The sequence below is a fragment of the Pholcus phalangioides genome, unplaced genomic scaffold (assembly GCF_987345545.1).
Source record: "Pholcus phalangioides strain wild (caught in Gottingen) unplaced genomic scaffold, Ppha-v1.0 ptg000013l_1, whole genome shotgun sequence".
Taxonomy (NCBI): domain Eukaryota; kingdom Metazoa; phylum Arthropoda; class Arachnida; order Araneae; family Pholcidae; genus Pholcus; species Pholcus phalangioides.
In genome coordinates, this window is record NW_028301606.1 from 2,157,411 (window position 1) to 2,179,933 (window position 22,523).

Sequence of the window (22,523 nt, forward strand, 5' to 3'; positions counted from 1 at the left end):
ATTGTACAAGCAGAATTTGACAAAATTACATTACAAACAAATTACAGTATGATACATGGTAATTAGCTCAGCTGAATAAAGGCATTCTTTAGTTTTGACATATTTTTTAATAAAAATTTCTTATTTGTAAGTTTTTATTTTGGAAAATCTTTCATGACCCCCGCCCCTCCCCAACCTCACCTCAGTTCATTGACACGACCCACGGTTTGCGCACCACTGTGATTCGCTCATACCATAGTTGAATAACAATGTGTCTCAACAAATGGATTACTTTCTCGCTCATTATTGAGCAACGGAATCTCTTAAAAATACATTTTGGACGTGTTGAAACGTCTGTTGAAAATCATTCGTGTTGAAGATTCCATTCCGGTAAGACGTACTTGCGTCTAACCTCGAAGGAAGAGGCCTCTGTATGAGGCTTAATCTAGATTCAGGTAAGAATCACAGTTTTTAGGGCTTCGGTCGTGGGCATTGACACGGTTAGGTAGCTCTGGGAAGGGTTCCCAATGTCTTCGTTTGATGTTTTTGTGGTTCGTTGTTCTTTCTCCCCTGTTAGTTTGGCTTAGCTCTGTGGACCAGAGAGGTACCGGGCATCGTGACCCCCGGCAGTTTGAGTGAGCGAACCCTTTGCGTTCGTCCTCTCTGCATTTGGAGGTCAGTTGCTCAGCCACTTACACTCAACATCGTCGTGGCAATGGTATCACTGGCTCGTTGTTTCGAGTCACTGTGCCAATGGTGCCGGGTTTTGAGGTGGTGGGCTAAGGGTCCGCAGAGCTGAGCAGAAACCGTTTCATTCAAGACTACTATAGTCAAACTTAGGTATGTACACTAAACCACTGTGGTGGTCTAATGCGAAAACCCGGGTTCGAACTCTACCGTCACCACAGCAGTGGTGATGTTGAACCATCTGAAGTTGGTTTTCTGTGGTTCCCGTAAAATTTTCATCGGGATGGATAGGATTGACCACATGGGTTATCAATACACCTTCGACTGCTTCGACAAGAGGACACTAGTACCGTTTGAACTGTCTGAGCGGAATGGGGTGCTCCACCCCTCTGTCAAGTAATCCCTGATCGATCAAACTTTTGATTGCTCCTGTGATATGATTTTGCACAACTTTCCATAATTTATTATTGGTGCCCGTTGCACTTTGACCTTCACTTGATTTATTTGATTCTTCGATTTACATAATGTTCATTACGATGCACTACATTTAATCTTTGGCATATCAATAAACTCTGGTTTTACCTGAGATACCCGGGGGGAGCTGAAGTGCTTACGTTGATTTTTGCGTCAGTCTGGGTGTCTCGCGGTTTCTCCAGTTATAACCGAAGTGACTCCACGCTGATCAAAGGAAAGCCGCCCATTAGGTAAAGCCACCCATTTGCTTAGCTTAAGAGATTTAGGAAGTATTAATTTGTTTACTAGTGTAATTAATGAGATGATTAAGTACAGTAAAACCTCTCTTTTGCTGTCACTGGTGGGACGAAAATAAAATTCATCCGTAAAAAATGGGTGACCGTTTATCAAGGGTTTCAATGGCATACTTTTATTACACCAGGGGAAAATACTATTTGGCCGTAAAAGAGTTGTGACTCCATCAGTGCAGTGTCCCCGTTAAGAGGAGTTTTACCGTACTACTTAACCGCACATGCATCTCATAAACATTCCTCTGGGAAATTTCTAAGGAATTTGTGCATGCAGAACGTGTTGTGTGCATATGCGCGACTCCAAACTCGGTTTGGACTCCAAACATTCAAACTCGGTTATAACGACTTCGGTTGTAACGACACCTCGGCTGTAATTATTGACTGTTCGTACTCATTCCTATAAAGAATAAAATTTTAAAAGTTCAAATTTTATGCATGCTACTGCCAAAGCCCGAAATGCAGCCAATTCGCGAATTGGACGAGAGTTTTGGCCAAAGCCCGATGTGCTGATGAAAAAATGTCCGTTGGGCGCCAAATCCATATTTTTTCATCGCCAAAGTGTTATACGTGGCGATATATTGTAGCTTCATTGGATTAGCTCCATGTGACGAGAGAGAAAATAGAAATTTGAGCTAAAAAAAATTATTTATATAATTATTTGATCATTTTTGTCGCACCACGGTTATTTTCTGCACACGAGGGCTAATTAGACCAGGACCTACAATTTTTTGCCGATTCCGAACGGCAGGCTTTTTTTTTTTTTTTCGAAAAGCATCGAAAACTAATCATTATGACCGCTAATCCAATTCATCGTGCTATTTAACCACTAACGCTGCTAATTACCTAATTTTTAAGCAGATAATTACGCATTTATTTTACGGAGAGGACCTGTACATATTAACCATAACCACATTCTCTCCAAGGTGGAGTAAAACCGAAACTTATCAACACTGCTAAGCCGAAAATTAATCACGTGAGAGATTAGCAATCAGCGCATCATTGATTTTTATTGAGTGAAAATATTGAATTAATATTGAAAAATTATGCAAATCAGTCATTATTGAAGAATATCTTATACCCTCGATTCGTGGGAAAATTCGCCGACAGCTATTCATCTCGCCACGCAATTCACCAATATGAAAATTTCACGGACAAACAGTTCGTCACGAGTGAGTGAGTGATTGAGCGAGCGAGTGAATGTGTGATTGAGCGATTGAGCAAGTAAGTGAATATGTGAGCGAGTGAGGAGCCGAATGAGTTGGTGAATCAGCCAGTGAACAAGCTAGTAAGTCACTAAAGTGTTCATGTGCTCACCAGCTCACTCACTCGCTCACTTGTCCACTCACTTGCTCACCTGCTCTTTCATACGTTCATCTATTTACTTTCTTGCTCACCCACCCACTAACTCTCACTCACTCACCTACTTATTTTTCCACTCACTTGCTCAGCACTACTTCACTTAGTCTTATTTCTCATTAACCGTCACTCGCTCAACCGTTAGTTTCTGTTATCCGTCATCGTTTTAAAAAAAAATGCGTGAGTATCAACACAAACAAACAGACATCTTTAAAATTGTCCACGGATTACTTTTACACCCTACTGCAGCGGTTCTCAACCGGTGCTCCGCGGAGCCGTTGGGGCTCCTTGTGCGCTCGTCAAGGGCTCCGCGGCCACTCGAGGGAAATATAAAAAAACAGTTATTTGAAAAAAAAATTATAATTACTTTAGAATAATAAAAATTAATCAGTAATTTTGCTAAATAAGTAAAAAAATAGGTCTACGGTTCTCCGCCATAGAAATTATATGCCAAAAAGGGCTCCGCGAGTCAAAAAAGGTTGAGAACCGCTGATCTATGCTATTAAGAATTTCTTCAATTTCGAATGGGAAAAGTTAATTATGAAGTTAATTTTTAAGAACTTGGATTTAAATGTTAAATCGGAAAACTGCCCTAATTAGGCAAGAGGTTTTCTTGCCAGTTGGACACATTCTCAACTAAGGAAGTATGAAGCTACATTTATAACTAAAATTATCGATTAATAATGACCACAGTGACCAAAATGACCATAATCAAAATCGGGTATTTTTAAATGTCATGTTACAGATCATTATGCAGTTGTATGCAAGGCTAAGTTTACTAATCCGCAGTACCGAATATGCTTTCCAAACTTTTGTAAAATTTACTTATAGAAGCATCGAATAATAAACAAACTGTTGCAATTTTTCTTGATATCTCTAAGACGTTTGACACCGTTAATCACGAAATTTCACCTAGTAATTTTTATTATGCTGGTATCAGGTGTGAATCGCTTCTTTGGTTCAGATCATACTTAAGGTTAAAAACGTTTAACTTAACAGTTCTTACAGGAATTCAGTTCTTACTCGAACATTGGGAGAGGGGTTCCTTAGGGATCCATTTTGGGTCCATTGCTTTTCATTATTTTCATCAATGATTTTGTTCCCTAAAACTTTTCGGTAAAATTATCACATACGCCGATGATTCTGTAATTTTTTAGTCCTGCGACGATCAAAATACATTGATAACTCAGATCGAGCAAGATCTAACTATTAACGATTGGTTTGCTCAGAACGATATGAGGCGAAACCTCAACAAAACGAATTTTATACACTTTTGCCTCAGGGGAAGTCCTTGTTCTTAAATCTCATGCAACAGGTTGTTTACGTCACGCTTGTAATTGTCAATGTAAAAATCTCGTGTTGATTTCCTCACGAAAAAACTCAGATTTTTCGTATATACGTTTTATCATTTGCGAAAAAATTTTCATCACACTTACTGCACTCTGTTTATTATGCCTGGACTCATTCATCATTACAATACAGTCTACTGATGTGGGGCTACGATTATATAAGACTAACTTATTACCAATAATAACTAATCAATACAAATTTTTCAAGTTGTTAGGGTACTCAACTTCAAATGATATTTCTCTATATAATAAATATATCCTAAACTTACGACAATTTGTCTTCTATAAAGAAATATTTTTTCTGGTCAAAAACAAAAACCTTTGCCCACCAAAAATGAATGTTTCCTTGAGGCGACCTCACGTGGTCTTTGAGATTCCCTCACATAGAAAAAATATTTTTTGCAAACATCTTTTTTACACACACACACAAACACAACATTGCTCCTAAAATTCATCACTTCAAAGATTGAATTGTAAAATGCAATACCGTTTCCTGCTTTCAAACGACAACTTCAACGATATACATCGCTAATATATCAAATATTGAAGCTTATTTTAATAGTCAGACATAAAAATTTATAAGTGTTAATGAATTGTTAATTAATTGAAGTGTTAATTAATTTATATATTTTTCACCTAAGCGATTTGCTTATTTTTTGTACGAATAAATGTCTGTCTGTCACCTTTATTTTTTATACTCATGCATTTTCTTTGATTTGATGTTCACACGTCTTTTTTATTTTCGTGCATTTAACATAGCAATACTAATTGCACTAATGAATATTAATTTTAGCCACATTATATGTTGTAAGTACTGGTAACCAAGGTAACCAAATTATCCCTTGTCAACTCATATGAAACTCACAGTATATCGATATTTACGTCAGTCTATATTATAATATATAATATATTGTGTAAAATTTTCATAAATTCTGAATAAAGATAATTTTTTTTCTTCTTCAAAATAAAAATATCACAACATAAATTACGGTGGCTGCTTATCATTTGATAATTACAGTGCCAACTAGCGATAATTGAGTTCATGTGCCAGTAACATAGTTGCTCGACAAAATTCACATATCCGATTCACAGGTAATTCAATTCAGTGAAACATGTTCAGAATGCAACGTGTTCATTAGTCGGAGGGTGTTTTAAAAAAAAATAATCAGTGTAGTGATTTAAAGCTATATACTGTACTGCAGAGTTTTTTTAACTTATGGTCCGCGACCACGCACAGTGGTCCAAGTCGCGATATTTTAGCTGGGGAAAAAATTAAAAACGAAGTTTTCACATATCAGGAAAAAACTGTATCATTTGTGCAGAGGTGACTGGTGTGTCTTGAGGTGTTTTTTATTTCGTTATATTTGTTTACATCAGGAAGCATCAGAGGGTCAAAGTAGAGCGATAACTTACTCAAATGGGATTTTCACTGAAATGTGACGAAAAACTTAATTTCTTAGCTTATTACTCGGTTGTGTTTGAGTGAAACCACAAAACTCTTTTTTCTATTCGTTTTTAGGTCTCTTTTCTTTTCAATTCTTTGTTTTTCAGGTCTGGGTAGAATAAATTATTTTAGAAAGTGCTACTTGAAATTTAGCTTTTCTTTTTGAGTAGTTTTGAGCACAAAAAGTCACTAACGAAAAATGTCCAACTTTGTTCCACCGTGAAACTTCTTTTTGGATGTTTCACATGTTGTGGGTGAACACACTGTGCGATCCATCGCTACTCCTTTTCTTGAAATAAATTGTTAAAATTACCTTACGTATGACTCGCATAGTGCTAGTGGTGGATTGGGCTTGATTTTTAGAAAATCTTTCAACTCGAATACATTGATAATCACACACAAAATTTAAATTCCTTTGAATTTAAAGCTTTAAATTTCGTCAAAATATCGAAACATTTCATCAGAGAGAGAGAGAGAGAGTCACCTCTTAGAAAACTGAAAATCATGCAACAAGACCCTATCATGTTTTCCCGAAAGCAATTCGTCGTTGGTTACGAGAAAAGAATGATAATACAAATACAACGCCACAACAGCCAAAATGCCCAACGAGGTGGCTGATAAAAAGATGCCCATAAACCATGGAAAATACTCCAACAAAGATCAGGGCAGAACTCGGATAATCCAACACATCGGCTTGAAGAGCATGGAGTTTAAAGTAGATGTTTAGGAGAATCCCAGCACGAGCAGCTTTGCTATGCAGTACAAGCTAATGTCAGATCATCCGGCCAACGCACGATAATGAAGTTTCACTATCGCTTAGATAAATTTTAAAAGCAAAAATTCTCTCGTTGCTGGCGGAATTTTTTTTTGTTGTTGAAAAAAACTAGGTAAGGTGAACTAATTTAACCAATCAAATAATAAACTTTTCAAGTGTTTGCAGCACTCTGAGTATATATTTGTTAATTTTAAATAGTAGGTAGTTTATCGTATTTTTTGTTTCGAAATTCCACTCTACGCCAAATGTGTGATGGGTAATCCAAATCGAAAATAAAAACTATATTTTGCAATTTGACATAGTTTATTTTTGAAGTGTTTCGCTATATGGGAAAAAATATTTATTTGGGAATGTGGAAAGATTGATTTATGCATACAAACATTCTACTAACAGTTCCGAAAAAAAAATATTTTCACTGTGCATTTTGTTAAAAATATTTTGGTACCATTGTTTATTTCAGTTTTTTTTTGTTCTGAATATGAGGGATACATTATTACTTTGAGTATAATCAATCAATAAAATAACAAATATCAATACAAACTCAAAAAAAATTGGTTAGAAAAGTAATTTTGTCTTAAAAATGCAGAGAATTGCAAGAAATAGAATACGTGGTAACCGTGTTAAAATGATTTTGAAATAACTGAATTCTGTAATTATTATTTCATACTTCTCAGCGTATGTGGATCTATACCTTTAATGTGGATCAAAAAGAATTTTCAAAAAATATGCAATATAATTTTTAGAGAATATTTTTCCCCAGCTATAAATTCGCTATACGGAACACTGTGCGACAGCACGGGTGGTCCGTGGGCAGACTTGATAAATTAATTCTAATTGAATGAAATAATATTCAGTTGCTGTCATTGATATTGGTAAGAGCTTATTTGGGTTTCTGTAAACAATTAGACCGTCATACTTAAGGTAACCATACTTCATCGAGAAAAATATGGGAAAAATCACCATCCTCAATACGTACTGGGTTCTCTTAATCTGAGTATGAATAGCTTCTCAATTTATCCCACTATGTATATTGTACTTCTTTTTAAACGTGCCAATTGTGTTAGAATTCGTGACCTCGGGAGGTAAGCTGTTCCAATTATTAATAACCCTCAACTTTGTATTCATTTACTTTTGTATTAATTTTTATCTTTTCGTCTTTAAATAGTCGTTCTGTACAGGCTTTGGTTTCTTGACGACAAATATTGAAATTTGACTGTTTTTGATATTATGTTGCTAACTTTGGAAAATAAATTTGAATTTGAAAAATACAAATATTGCATCAAGAAACATGGATTTTTTCACACACACACACACACACACACACACACACACACACACACACACACACACACTGTATTTTTCACTCAAAAATGGTACAGGGTAATTTTCGAACGCTTTTTGAGCATTTTCTAAATTGGAATCACACCTCGGGCGCGGTAGCCCGGTCGATAAGATGCTCGCCTAAAGTACCAAAGGATGTTTAGAGGTGTCGCGAGTTCGATACCCGGTTCATCCTTGTCAGAAAACTTTCCTGACACAGGGGTACAACAAAAAACGGCGACTTGACCGCAGCAAAATATTGCTACCGCAGGGAGTCCCCCATCGAGGGGTTAACGCGCCAACCTCTCGATGAGTATAAAAAAAAAAAAAAAAAAAAAAAAAAAAAAACAAGCCTGCCGTTCGGAATCGGCAATAAATTGTAGGTCCCGGTCTAATTAGCCCTCGTGTGCAGAAAATGACCGTGGTGCGACAAAAATGGTCAAATGGTCAATGGAATCACACCTCTACGACGGACGGTTGATGAGATAAAAGCCTCATTAGCACTTACAGGACACCCTGCATACTTCTGCGAGAGACTGTAACTCCATCAGGATTACATTTGCGGCTCCGGAACACAATAGGATAAATCCAAATAAACTAGCTAATTCCTAATGCTATATTGAAAGGTGAAAAATACTATAGCTGTGTAGTATCAGATTATTATGGCACGGTGACCTCGTTGTCCGGCAATGTGTTAGTCAACCGGATACTCGGGCTTCATCCTACCTGTGAATCCTGAAGGAAAAAAATAAATAAATAGAAAAATTCATATGCACAATAAAGAATCTGATTATTTTGGAGGAAATATGAATCAACCGACAGGAAATACCGGATATTATAAATTGATATAAACCTTGAAAAAAACCAGCTTAGGTCATTGATACAGTTTTTTTTAGTGTAGGTCAACAAAGTAGATTTATCACTGTCACTAGAGCCACTAACATATGTACTAAAAAAAGTGGCTAAATGTGTTCTAAAAGTATGCAAATATGTCTTCAAAATGAAAAAAAAATATGCACTTAAAATGCTAAAATATACGTTAAAAACAACAAAATATGCACTAAATATCCTGAAAAGTGTTAAAACTTTCCAAATCTGTACCAAAAATGAGAAAATCTACGTTAAAAAAACACCATGCCAAAAATAGTAGATATGTTTTTAAAATGAATTTTTTTTTATTCCTTATGCATATTCATTTACAAAAAAAAAAAAAAAAAAAAAATATCCCCACATATGTGTCTGCATATGCAAATAACTTCTAGGTATATTTTCATTCAGACATTTTCAATTTCTAGTGAGTCGTAGCTGCTCAAAGTTACAAAAGAAGTTACAGAAGTTACAAAAGAATTTCGTCGTTATTTTGGTAAAATAGCCTAGCTATTTCTAAAAAAATTGAACACTTCTGACGCTATATCTCTAGAAATAGCGTTACAATAAAAAATTTTATTTGGAAAATATTACAAATATCTCTATTAATTCACCAAATCCCATTCGCGAAAAAAAAACCCCGACGTTATATGGAAAATATTATAGCAATATTCATTTGAAAAATTATAAAAAAAGCTTTAAAAAAACTTCCAAAAATATGCTCTTATTCTGAAAATTCTTTGATATTACGCATTTATATACATTAATGCCAAAAAAAAAGCCTAAATACGCATGATCCAGGCGCTATTTATGATCTATAACGTTATGAATGGAAAAATGGGCTACAGTGAAATCTCGATAACTCGAATGTGCAGCGGCCGACAAAAAACTTCGAGTTATCGTTAATTCAACTTATCGGAAATTTTTCAGAGAGATTTTGAAATCTTTACAGTGCTATTGACGAATATTGTATTAATAAAATACGTCGAACTACTTTAGATGAAGAAATTGGGAAAGATAAAGTTATTCTAATTTAATCATATTTGATTATTGTGAATAAGATTTAGAAATAAACTAGACGTCCATACAGTATTATGGAAACGGACGAATACATGATACTCGTATAAATAAAACGAATTATAAATGAAGTGTATGCAAGATTTTTTTCTGTCAAAAAAATGCACACAATAATTTTTTATTGTTTCGCTCTATTTGTCGTCTTTCCTTCGATACAAAGTCATTCACTTTTTACGTGCAGACAAATGAATCTGCTGAATTCTAATGCTAAATGCTGAATTCTGTTGCTAAACGCTAAATCCTATTGCTAAATGATATTGCAAAATGGTATTGCTAAATGATATTGCTAAATGGTATTGCTAAATGATATTGCTAAATGGTATTGCTAAATGCTATTGCAAAACGGTATTGCTAAATCCTATTGGTAAACGGTATTGCTAAATCCTATTGCTAAATGGTATCGCTAAATCCTATTGCTAAATGGTATCGCTAAATCCTATTGATAAATTCTAAATCCTATTGATAAATTCTAAATCCTATTGATAAATTCTAAATCCTATTGATAAATTCTAAATCCTATTGATAAATTCTAAATCCTATTGATAAATTCTAAATCCTATTGATAAATGGTATCGCTAAATCCTATTGATAAATTCTAAATCCTATTGATAAATTCTAAATCCTATTGATAAATTCTAAATCCTATTGATAAATTCTAAATCCTATTGATAAATTCTAAATCCTATTGATAAATTCTAAATCCTATTGATAAATTCTAAATCCTATTGCTAAATGGTATCGCTAAATCCTACTGATAAATTCTAAATCCTATTGATAAATTCTAAATCCTATTGATAAATTCCAAATCCTATTGATAAATTCTAAATCCTATTGCTAAATGGTATCGCTAAATCCTATTGATAAATTCTAAATCCTATTCATAAATTCTAAATCCTATTCATAAATTCTAAATCCTATTGATAAATTCTAAATCCTATTGCTAAATGGTATCGCTAAATCCTATTGATAAATTCTAAATCCTATTGCTAAATGGTATCGCTAAATCCTATTGATAAATTCTAAATCCTATTGCTAAATGGTATCGCTAAATCCTATTGATAAATTCTAAATCCTATTGCTAAATGGTATCGTTAAATCCTATTGCTAAATGGTATCGCTAAATCCTATTGCTAAATGGTATCGCTAAATCCTATTGCTAAATCCTATTGTTAAATGGTATTGCTAAATCCTATTGCTAAATGGTATTGCTAAATCCTATTGCTAAATGGTATTGCTAAATCCTATTGCTAAATGGTATTGCTAAATCCTATTGATAAATTCTAAATCCTATTGATAAATTCTAAATCCTATTGCTAAATGGTATCGCTAAATCCTATTGATAAATTCTAAATCCTATTCATAAATTCTAAATCCTATTGATAAATTCTAAATCCTATTGCTAAATGGTATCGCTAAATCCTATTGATAAATTCTAAATCCTATTGCTAAATGGTATCGCTAAATCCTATTGATAAATTCTAAATCCTATTGCTAAATGGTATCGTTAAATCCTATTACTAAATGGTATCGCTAAATCCTATTGCTAAGTGGTATCGCTAAATCCTATTGCTAAATCCTATTGCTAAATGGTATTGCTAAATCCTATTGCTAAATGGTATTGCTAAATGCTATTGCTAAATGGTATTGCTAAATCCTATTGCTAAATGGTATTGCTAAATCCTATTGATAAATTCTAAATCCTATTTCTAAATACTAAATTCCATCGCCAAATGCTAAATGATATATATATATATATATATATATATATATATATATATATATTGCTAAATGCTATTTCTTAAATTCCTCTCATTCTCGAAAACTTCGAGTTAAGGTAAAATTTTAACACTATAATGCAGAAACAGACTATGTGAAAACTTCGACTTATACAGATATTCGAGCTATCGCGAACTGACGTATTTATATAAAAGTGGTACTTTTGTTTGTTCCACATAAAGCCATTCAAAATCATATGAAATGCAATTTTTATAGTATTTATGTATACAGATCTTGCCTACAGCTCCATCCGTATTGTAGAAAATGTTGCGGCTAATACAGGGTGGACAAGGAGTCCTGGACACATTTTAAAAACTGATGACAAATCAACCAATTGACACAAAAATGTATGGTTTTGCACTAAAATACTTATGGTGGCCTAGAGATCCCCTTTTTTTGGTTTGAATTAGAAAAATATTTCGAATTTCACTCACAGGGCAGTGGCGTATTTACAGGGTGGGGTTTTAGCGGGCTATAGCCCAATGCGCAAGTTCGGGAAGGCATCAAATTTGAGGACTCAGTTGCCCAGAAAATTATTATTACGGGAGAAGGACCGCAAAAAATTTTGAGAGATTGAAAGAGTGACCTATAAAATGTCTGCAAGCATGCGAATGACCCAAAGAGTGACCTAGAGTGTCTGCAAGCATGTGAATGACCAAAAGAGTGATCTAGAATGTGTGAACATCTGAATGGTCAAACGGGTGACTTAAGCAAGGGAACTAGGTTAGTGAGCGACCAAAAAAAGTGGCGTAGAGCGTGTGCAAGCATGCGATGGATCAAAAGAGTGACTTGGAGAGTGTGTTAGTATGAGAGTGACCTAGAGAGCAAGGAACCAGGTGAGTAGCCTCATTAAGTACTGAGTAAACGGCCCAAAGAATGACCTAGAGCGTGTGCAAGCATGCGATGGATCAAAAGAGTGACCTAGAGAGTGTGTTGGCATGAGAGCAGCCTAAATTGCAAGGAACCAGATGAGTAGCCTCAGTGAGTACTAAGTAAGCGGTCCAAAGAATAACCTACAGTGCGCGCACGCATGTGAACGACCGAAACAAAAACCGAGAGAGTGTTCGAGCATGTGAAATATCCAAAAGAGTGACCTAGCATGTGAAATGTCCAAAAAAATGACCTAGCATGTGAAATGTCCAAAAGAGTGACCTAGCATGTGAAATGTCCAAAAGAGTGACCTAGCATGTGAAATGTCCAAAAGAGTGACCTAGCATGTATACAAGCATATGGAGTGACCTAGCATGTATACAAGCTTATGGAGTGACCTAGCATGTATACAAGCATATGGAGTGACTAAGAGAGTACGCAAGCATGAGAGTGACCAAAAGAGTTATTTAGAAGCATCGACGTATTTACAGTCGTGGGGCCAAGCACATTGCTATTCGAGGAATAAATAGTGGAAAAATGAAGGCCGGAAAAAATTCGTGTAGCTCACATGCGGAAAAACCATAAGCACACACAGTAACGCCTCTGCTCATAGGTGGCGCTCTAAGACGAAAAACTCGACATGACACGTGAAACGCAACACACAAACAGTGCTTAATAAATGTTTCTAACAATTTTTATAGAACTAACAATATTTTAACAAGTGCGCCCTTCCACTCGTTAAAATGTAGCCCGTGGTAAAAAAAAACAACTGGAATTTGGTAGTATTATATAGTGCAAATTGTCATAAACACCCATTTTTAACTGATCTTACAATTCGTGACGAAATTGCGCAATTTTTTTTACGTAAGATGACTGGCTACTTCAATAACAGATTTTCGAAGTTTCAAAAAATTGGACATAAATTTAGCATGGTTTTCCTTTGTAAATGTAAATTTCAAAATTAGTTAACTATCTAATCAATGTAAATTAATTATCTTAGTTTAATCAAAGTAATTAATAATTATAATTTCACGAAACCTCATGTACCACGTGACAAAAAGAATTTGCGGAAAAATTAATTTCTGTTCATGGCCAGGAGAAAAAAAAATACAGATAGAAAATTTCTGAAAATTTCGTAATTCGAAAAATCATAATAAAAAAAGATCAAATTTGATTGTAAACAAATTTAAAAAATACTATGACATTCATTAGACCTTTAGTTAGTGTTTCGCTAAAACGAGATTTTCGCTATACCGGTATTCGCTAAAACGAGATTTTCGCTATACCGGTATTCGTTAAAACGGGATTCGACTGTAGGAAAGGGAGGCGAATTCGAGGAATCTAATGGTCACGAAAATCAGACTAGAAAGGAAGAAGGGTTCACCAGAAATTTTACACTTATCAATGTACTCGTTTAAGTTTCTTACATAAAAGCTGAATTTATCATGAAAAACATGAATCACATTCCCATTTCCGATACAAGAAACTTTTCTCTTGTTTTCATGCTTAATGTCACTTTGGTGTTGTTTTCTAACATGTGGCTCCGTTTATTTTATAGGTTGCAAATATGTGCTACTATGGATCTGATTGCTCATGAGGTAAGTCTAATTTGTCACCATATACTATTTTGCCTGCTGTATTTCCCCCGTATTGGGGTACGAACATACTGCTTGCTGGTTTCCGATTCTGTGACCATTCACCGTTACTTGAATTTCAGGTTTTTCTTAAACCAATCCGTAACGGTGCCGACTCACAGAATAGAAGACCAGCAAATAATATTTTCATAATCTAGTCGGCATGCCGGGAAAGAAAGCGAAAGGAAACCAGCATGTCGTGAATACCCGTATTTTCTGGCATGCCGGGAAATTTGAGTCACAGATTCTGGAAAATTTGTGAATATTTTTATTCCAAAAATCCATTGAATTGGTTGAACGCTCAATCCCATTTTGTGATGCTAATTAAATCTCGATTTTCCCGGGATGCCGGGAATGGACAAGATCCCAACATTCGGGCAAAACGACCAGAGTCTCGATGGTCTCACTTGTTCCCTTCTCTTCGACAGAAAAATCTGTAGAATCTGGCATATCGACATTTCCAGGTAAGGAATCGATCGAATATTTTTGCAATCACTCCGGACTGTTCAGCCAAAGGCCAAATCAAATGAGCTCAGATGGCATCGGTCCTCTCGTGCCAAGGTCCGCGGGATTATCTATTCCGGTTACGTGATGCCACTTAACGTCGGGAATCGCAGACTGGACTTTTGATATCCGATTCGCGACAAACTGCTTCCAACGGAATGGCTCTAACGCGATCCACGAGAATGGTATCGTTGAATCTGACCAGGCGACTGAACGTTGAATCGGTAGACGTATGTCTTTGAGAACAGCCTGAAGCACACCTGATGACAATAAGGCAGAGCACAATTCGAGTCTTGGCAACGACTGCGTCTTTAGAGGGGCAACTTTTGATGCAACGCGTACACCAAGATCGGATGAAACACGTCTCAAACATGTAACAGCACAATACGCCTTTTCAGACGCGTCGCAAAAGGCTGACGAATATACTTGAATTATACACTGTTACGCGCGTAATAGCGTATTTGTTAGATACGAAATTCTTACCCGTGTGAGACCTCATTTCGGCACCCCCTTCTGTGCATAAGCAGCACCTCCTAGAGGTAGAAGGCCTCCGCAGTCTACTTGTGACGTCAGTAAGTAGTCCATTTTCCCCTCAGAATATTCAGGGGGGAAAAATTCCCTGCTCGTGCCAGTGTTATCGTTGTGAAGAAAAGAAATGATCGGGCTCAGAATTGGTGATTTCTCTGTCCCACATCCAATCACTATGCGGTATTTGTGAGCCAATCAGTAAAATTCTCCGCCAAAATAAGAAGAAACGAAATAGGATGCTGTGTTTCAAAACGTGGCAAACTTGCTAGGTAGTCTGAATGACGTTTATGGCAAACAATGCAGAGGCCTTCTATCTCTAGGAGGTGCTGGTATAAGTCCCACCGGTAAAAGGATCCAGAAAACTCGCTGATTCGTATACGCCATGCGTTATGCATCAAAAATTAGTGTTATTCCACAAGTTATTCCCTCTAGCACAGTTATATTTTTACTTTTACCGGGAAAAGATTTTTTTCCAAATTTTTCTGCAGCTATTACTTTGCTTCACCCCTGATTGGTGCCCTGTACGGCTGCACTATACAGCCCTAGATCCACTCCTGATTACCTCGAATTGGTGCAAGCTTATTTTTCGGCTTCGATCTTTTCTGTGTGTGAGTTTGAGGGTCCACTTCTCTGGTGGTAATGTAATTGAAACGACGGAATCCATTCTAAGTGCTCGTCAAATCTTTCTATGAGATCTTTATAATATACGTTATCAAAGTTCTCATAAAATTATTCGCCATACTTTAAGCAAGGGTTGATTGGTGTACGAATTTGATTTGGTTGGGGGTTGTACGTAACTCAAATAATCGATTACACAACGACGAGATATAATGACCGATTGATTTTCGTTCAAAAACTTGCTTCAATTATTTGGAGAAATCCAAATAAACACAAAAAAAAGAATTGAAAATGTTAAGATTAACTCAACGCTTTTTCGTTCACGATTCTTTTCCAGGTCCCTTTGGATAGTAGTTACTTGAAAGATCGAGCTAACCTGGTCAGCAGGAGCTCCATCGCTTGTAGAAGGAGACCATCACGATACGTCAACAAGTCTTCGGGAATCGAACCACGCCTGAAAGCCGCTCAGCACATCATTTCATTGACCCACGGTTAGTAAGCGTTCAAAGTAATTCCTAGAAAAGACGACTCTTCAAAAAATTTTCGAGTCACCGTGTGAGCAGTATCGCATCCATCACCATGATCATTAGAAGACTACACGTGTGCGATTCAAATCTCAGCATGATGCTGATTCTCGAGTCGTGTTTAATGTGAATCAAAAATTCAATTACCGTATTTTCCTGGGCATAATCCGCCTGCGAAATTTGAAGAAAGGGGAATAAAAATATCCGCAGGATTTAAAAAATAATAAAAACTTATCTCGTGTTTCAATTACTGATCCATTGGTATGTTAATTGATGAAATTTATTTACGAAATAATAACATATTATTTACACACAAAACAAAATTTACAGTTAAATCAAAAACTTTCAAATTCAGACTCATCAGGCTGAAAACATCATTTTCTGCAGATTGTCCGCAGCGGTAGATAATCCGCGTATTAGACGGTAATAACGAGCGAACTTGTGGAAAAATTTTAATATGTATCAATAGTACGAGAGTACTCACTCGAACGCTTTAATTAATCAATACCGTCAACATATCATAGTGTGTATAAATATCATACATATAGTTTCTTCTTATTTCTAATTCAAAAGATCGATAGATCATGGCATTTGCTTTTATAAGAATTTAGTGCTTTTTTGGAAGGTTACCAGACAAGATAACTTAAAAATGAGGACACATGCTTCTGCCACCTTAGTATTGACTAATTTACCTCCGTTCGCAACAGATGTCGTGACTATACTTTTAAAAGCTGTTATAGTTCTACGATCGAAACAGAATTGCTTTTTTTCCCAAGGGTTAAGAAACTAGGGGTAAGAACATATTGCATGCGGATTTCCGATTCTGTAAGTCGGTGCCATTGCCGATTGGTTAAGAACCCCTGAATTTCCGTTTTTTTTAACCAATCCGTAACGACGCCGACTTGCAGAATCGGAAACTCACGTGCAATATGGTTTGTACTTTTAAAAATGATGACAAATGCGGGCACTCACTCTTAACAACGAGGTTTCTATATTTTTACAACAGGTTGCGCCTGCGTCTGTACCGACGAAGAACAAATGCCTTTTCCTCCCGACGGAGACACGTTTGATATATGTACACAGTTTCTTTTTGAGTTGGGGGGGGGGGTGCTTTTTTAATGGAGAGTAACTGCAGCCCTGGGATCCTCCAAAGCGTGCAAATTCAGTAAAACCTCGATGAGTCGTCATTCATGTTAATGAAAAATTATGACTGCTTAAGCGAAGCGCCGTTAGTTTCAATGTGTAATATTATTAAAAGCGTATAAATTCAAAGTAATCATAAAATTTGTTAAAATATGAATTAAGATTACAATACAGTCGAATCCCGTTATAAAGAACTTCAAGAGACCGAAAAAAATCACTTCGTTACAACAAAATTGAGTTATAAAGGAATTCCATTTCAGTACGTTGAATTCTCCCTCAGTAGTTCATGATACAAATACAAGGTGATCTCGAATACGGGGCTCATTTCTGACTTAAGGGGGCTCTGGGCTGGAAAAAACAGACATTAGCAAACCTGAACTTGGGGAAAATGTCTGGGTTTTCAGCAGTCCTCGGTAGTGTAATCGGTCAAGTATCCCCGTCTGTCACGCGGGAGACCAAGGTTCGATGGTTCGATTCCACGTTGGGGAGGTGCAAAATTTTTTTTCTTCGTTGAAATAGAGCGGCACGCCATGTTCTGGTTAGGAAGAGGGGGATGATCTTCAACGTGAGATATGTTGTTTTTAATTTGAAGCCCCCAAATTATTGAGCCATGCAGAAATCGAGGCTGTTTCTGCCCCTTACGGGCTGAAAACTCGTGCATATAGAGAACTTATGACCTATATTTCACTGGATATTCCCATATGTTCCAGACTCTGCCACGAAGCTGGGCTGGAAGAGATCTCGGCAACGGGATAAGTCCAGTGGCAAAATTCTGGCGTTCCTTTTTTTGAATCAGTGATGGTCATCGATAATATGACGAATGATATTGCTTTTGTCTCAGTTCCAAGAAATATTTTAGAGCAATAACAGTTATTATCACCACATCTTACAAAACACTGTCACACCTTTCGAAAGAAAAATCTGAATACAATATATGCTGAATAGTATAATTTATAATCAACTTAATCATCATTTGATTTCAATTTCATTGCTATCATAAGCATCTCCTGGAATCGAGAGCTCACGTGTTGCCATTTTCTTTAAAGTAATATATATATCTGTTGAGTAAATGTGATAAATTCGTTTATTATGCATAATCGCCGAGTATTTTGGTAATTTTGTAAGTAATTTCTCAAAATTAATCACTTATACTAGCGATTATGCATAATGCCCAAGCGTCGTTGGCAAATTTGATAAATTTCTCTAAGTTGATAACGTTTAGCGGTGATTATGCATAGTTTTGCAAGCATCGTTAGTAGATTTAATAAGTCCTGAAAAAATTATCAATTTTACCCTGGCGCGGATTCAAGACAATGTGTCGGGAGGGGTGATTTCTTGTGTAGGACAGTTGAATCATCCCGTGTTTTACGGGACAGACAACTTTTTCTATCTTATTTGGCTCTTGGGATGTATCCGAAGCTGCTTTTACCGGCGATTAATGCGTGACACTCAAGCGTCGCGTCGTTGGTAAACATGATAAATCATACATGTAGGTCTATCATTATATCGGGTAAGATCGCAAAATTTGTTATCATTGTATCGGGGTCCGACTTTATCCCCCACACGTACTAGACTAATTTGGAATTTTTTCATGTTTATCAAATTTATCAATTACACTTAGGGTTTTCTGCATAATCACAGGTAAAGGAGATAAGTTTCAAGTATTTATCGAATTTACCAACGACACTTGGTTATTGTACATAATCGCTGGTAAAAATGATACATTTTTTAGTATTTATCAAATTCAAATTTTTGGGAATTACGCATATTAGTCGGTAAAAGTGATAAATTTATTAAACGTTAAACTTACCAAGACAATTGATAAGCATACATAATGGCCGATTTATCACATCTACCGTAACATATCCACACACAACGAAAATTATTGTTTTGCTCCCTTGAAAATATACTTATTGAAGACCCTGCCTATTACATACTCAATATTATGCAACGCCCCTTACGTTTCTCGACAGACAGTGAAATCTGTAAGTAGTCCATCCACCATCACAGCCTATCATTTGTTCCGCTTCACAGAAAGAAGAAAACCCGTAGAAAGAGAAAGATGTATTCACTTGATAAGATCATTTGCATGCGTCTCACAAAAAAACAAAAAACAAAGCTCCCTCTCATCATAATTTGGCAAGCGGCGAATGATACGGATGTAGCAAGTAGACACTCCGTTCAACCGGAACGTCAAAACATGCATGTCATTATGTAATTTTATTGCCGGCGGAAAAATATAAGCTGAAGCTTTTCAGAATCTTATCCAGGGAAGAAACCAGAGGGGTGTAACTGCCCCGTGCGGCAAAATTTAGGGAGTGGCAAATTTTAGATGGAACAGAAACACCGTTATTCCCCCCTCCTTCCACAAAAATCATAGTTACGCCCCTGTCTTATCAAATTATTAAAATGAGTTGCATATGTTTGACAAATATGTGAGATTGATACAGTACTGTTTATTTATATGACTATAATTAATTATAATGGAGAACAATTATCATAATATTATTTATAAAGTCATGAAAATAGTCTCAATTCCAAAAATTCAATTTTGCCTTGTTAAAAGAAGGGAAGAAACGCAGGAAATTTTAAAAAAAATTTTAGGATTGCCACAATTAGCTCTCGATCTCTACCCCCATATTATAGAGATGGATTTTTTTTCAAAATAAATTTTCTACATATTATATGATTCTCTCATTTTTTTGTATATATTACTATTCTTCTACCTAGGAGATAATTCTTGGATATTGGACCCCCGGGAGAGGCGGAGGAGGAGGACCGTGTCTGATACCATTGCATTCGATCGAAGGTCTCTGAGGTCTCTGGATTCCGAGAAGTCGTCAAAAAAGAGCGCCGTTCTCATTCAGACTTGGGAAAGGAGAAGTCAAACTGAGAACGGGAGATCGGACATCTTGTGCAACGGGAGCTCCGCAAACAGAACGGACGTCGTCATTGTCCACGACCCTAAAAGCAACGGTCATTCGGTAAATGACTTGGCGAAGATGCCTGGACGGCCGGCATCTAACAACAACGGAGGGACATGCCTAACGAAAGCGACGACGAATTTCGGTTATACGTGTTGCAACGGCTCGGCCAAGCCTCAAAGTAAGCGTTGGCATTCCAAGATTCATCCAATTTTGATATTTCGTTCATAAATGAAATACTGAACCTGCTTTATTATGTTGGTATTATTTATTCTTCGACAGGTTTTCTGAAAGGAAAATCTACAAAGCAGGATTTCAATACGAGGCCTTTGACCCGACCGAGATCGCTTCATAATTTGTCCAATGCGTCTTCAAACGAGGAACCAGAGTGGATCAGCCTTAGTCGGAAGCTATGTGCCAAATTTATTCAAAGTCATCTTGGTAAGGTTCCGTTTATTTTGGTATGAAATGGAATCCGCTGGGAGGGCTCGAGTTTGACTTGATGGAGCAAGTTGATTGATGATGTATTAATAACTCTTGGTCCAATTTATCCATCTCTTTGAAAATTTTAAACGCTTCAATCGTATCCTCCCGACCCCTACGCTTTTCCAATATAAGCATATTCAACAGATCAAGTCTCTCTGGAGATGTTCCAGAATAGCATTAGACTAGTCGCTTGACCAGTTATTAGGGATTTAGTGCAATGATGATAACGGTTCAGTATGTGCCACTGGGTGAGGAGCGGACATTTGGTTCTCTACTGTTGATCCTATGGATGGGGAGTGCCGGATGGTGTCATCTTGGGCTGCCGGGGTGTTTTTGCTGGTCCTTTGCGTGGGTCGGAGGTCCAGTGGCACGATGCTGGCCGGCGTTCAAACCGTGGTCTTGGTGGCTGGCGGAGCTTTCCTTTTTCCAGCATGGCCAGCCGTAAAGTAACCTGCTTATATCCCGCAAGGGACAGAGCGGGGGGCCATGCTTGGTGTTTGCGTAGCTCAAGCTCCTCGTGACATCAAGAGCACGCATGACTCTTCTCTGCACCCCCCGATCAAGTCAACGTAACTCTGTAAGTATGGCCTCCAAAATCTAACGGCATACTCCAATCCAAGACGAACTAAGCCCCGGAAAAGTGGAAGAATCGATTTAGGACAACGCGAAGAGACCTTTTTGAGAATGAAACCGAGCATTCTGTGCACTTTTGTTAACCACCGCTGAACAGTGATCAGAAAATCTAAGCCTGTCGTCAATAGGAATACCCAGATCAGCGATCCTAGTTGTATCCGGAATAATAACGGGCAGTTAAGAAGCATTATGAATTTGAACTCTCATCAGGTAAGAAGAGCACCTCGTACATATTATTCCGATGAATTGGCATTCTCTCCCCCACCCCCATCTCGTCAGTTTTATTATTGCTTTTTCTACCCTTTTTTCTTAAAAATTGAAAAAAATTATTTAAATATTTTCGTAATTTTTTTTTCATATTCTTTAAAAAAAAAGCTTTCCCATTTTTCTCTTCTGTGATTTTGATGTGAATATATCCTATATGTTTATATATAAAATATAAATGATGCTTTTATTCACTGTGTAAGCACCGTGGGGTTGTTTGTATAATTATTGCTTGCTTTTCTTTATAGATATATATAACGTGCTGTTTATTTTTCGTTTTTTTACTACACTGTAACTGAGAATAGGCCTCCATATAATCCTTCCATGAGTCATAAAGAGTAACTCAAATGGAACAATTTTACTTCATATTATTCGGTTCTTGGGAGAATTCGGCTTTGGAGGATCCGCTATTGCTCATCCCAAGCGCATGTTACAGAGATAGAGCATTACCATCGAGAGTTCATTAGACTACAATACTAAAGTTGTCATCCATCGCTTTGACACATAATCCAATCAATTTGATCATTTGATCAACATTTGATCATTGTTGTCTCACCACGGTCATTTTCTTCACACGAAGGTAAATTAAACCGGGACCTACAAGTTATTGGCGATTCCGAAAGACAGCCTTTTTAATATTCACCGAGAGGTTGGTGCGCTAGCACCTCGGTGTGAGACTCCCTGCGGTAGCAATCTTTTCCTGTGGTCATGTTACCGTTTCTGCTGTACCCCCCCCCCCCCGTTAGGATGATTTCTTACAAGGATGAACCGGGTAACGAATTCGCGACACCTCTACACATGCTTTGGTACTTTAAGCGAGTATCTTATCGACTTGAGCTACCACACACTCAGCCAATCAAACAGAAGCATTAGAAATTCAAGGAAGAGCAGATAAAAAAAATTTGATAGAAAAAATTTCATTTACGGTAATCGATATTTGATAATACTTAACAATAGTGAGCACTTTAGAAGGAGTATAAATGTGATTTATGAATATTTTT

At 36.6% G+C, this 22,523-nt stretch overlaps 1 protein-coding gene across 2 annotated transcripts in view; it reads left to right on the forward strand.

Moving 5' to 3' along the window:
* The window catches only part of LOC149078468 (uncharacterized), a 60,646-nt gene that overhangs the window by 22,191 nt on the left and 15,932 nt on the right, over positions 1–22,523 (forward strand). For both annotated transcript variants that reach the window (XM_089240579.1, XM_089240580.1), the window contains exons 2-5: positions 13,823–13,862; positions 15,886–16,039; positions 19,946–20,320; positions 20,422–20,580. In XM_089240579.1, the coding sequence (XP_089096705.1) occupies positions 13,842–13,862; positions 15,886–16,039; positions 19,946–20,320; positions 20,422–20,580 (709 nt within the window). In that variant the 5' untranslated portion in view covers positions 13,823–13,841. The remainder of the gene's footprint in view (positions 1–13,822; positions 13,863–15,885; positions 16,040–19,945; positions 20,321–20,421; positions 20,581–22,523) is intronic.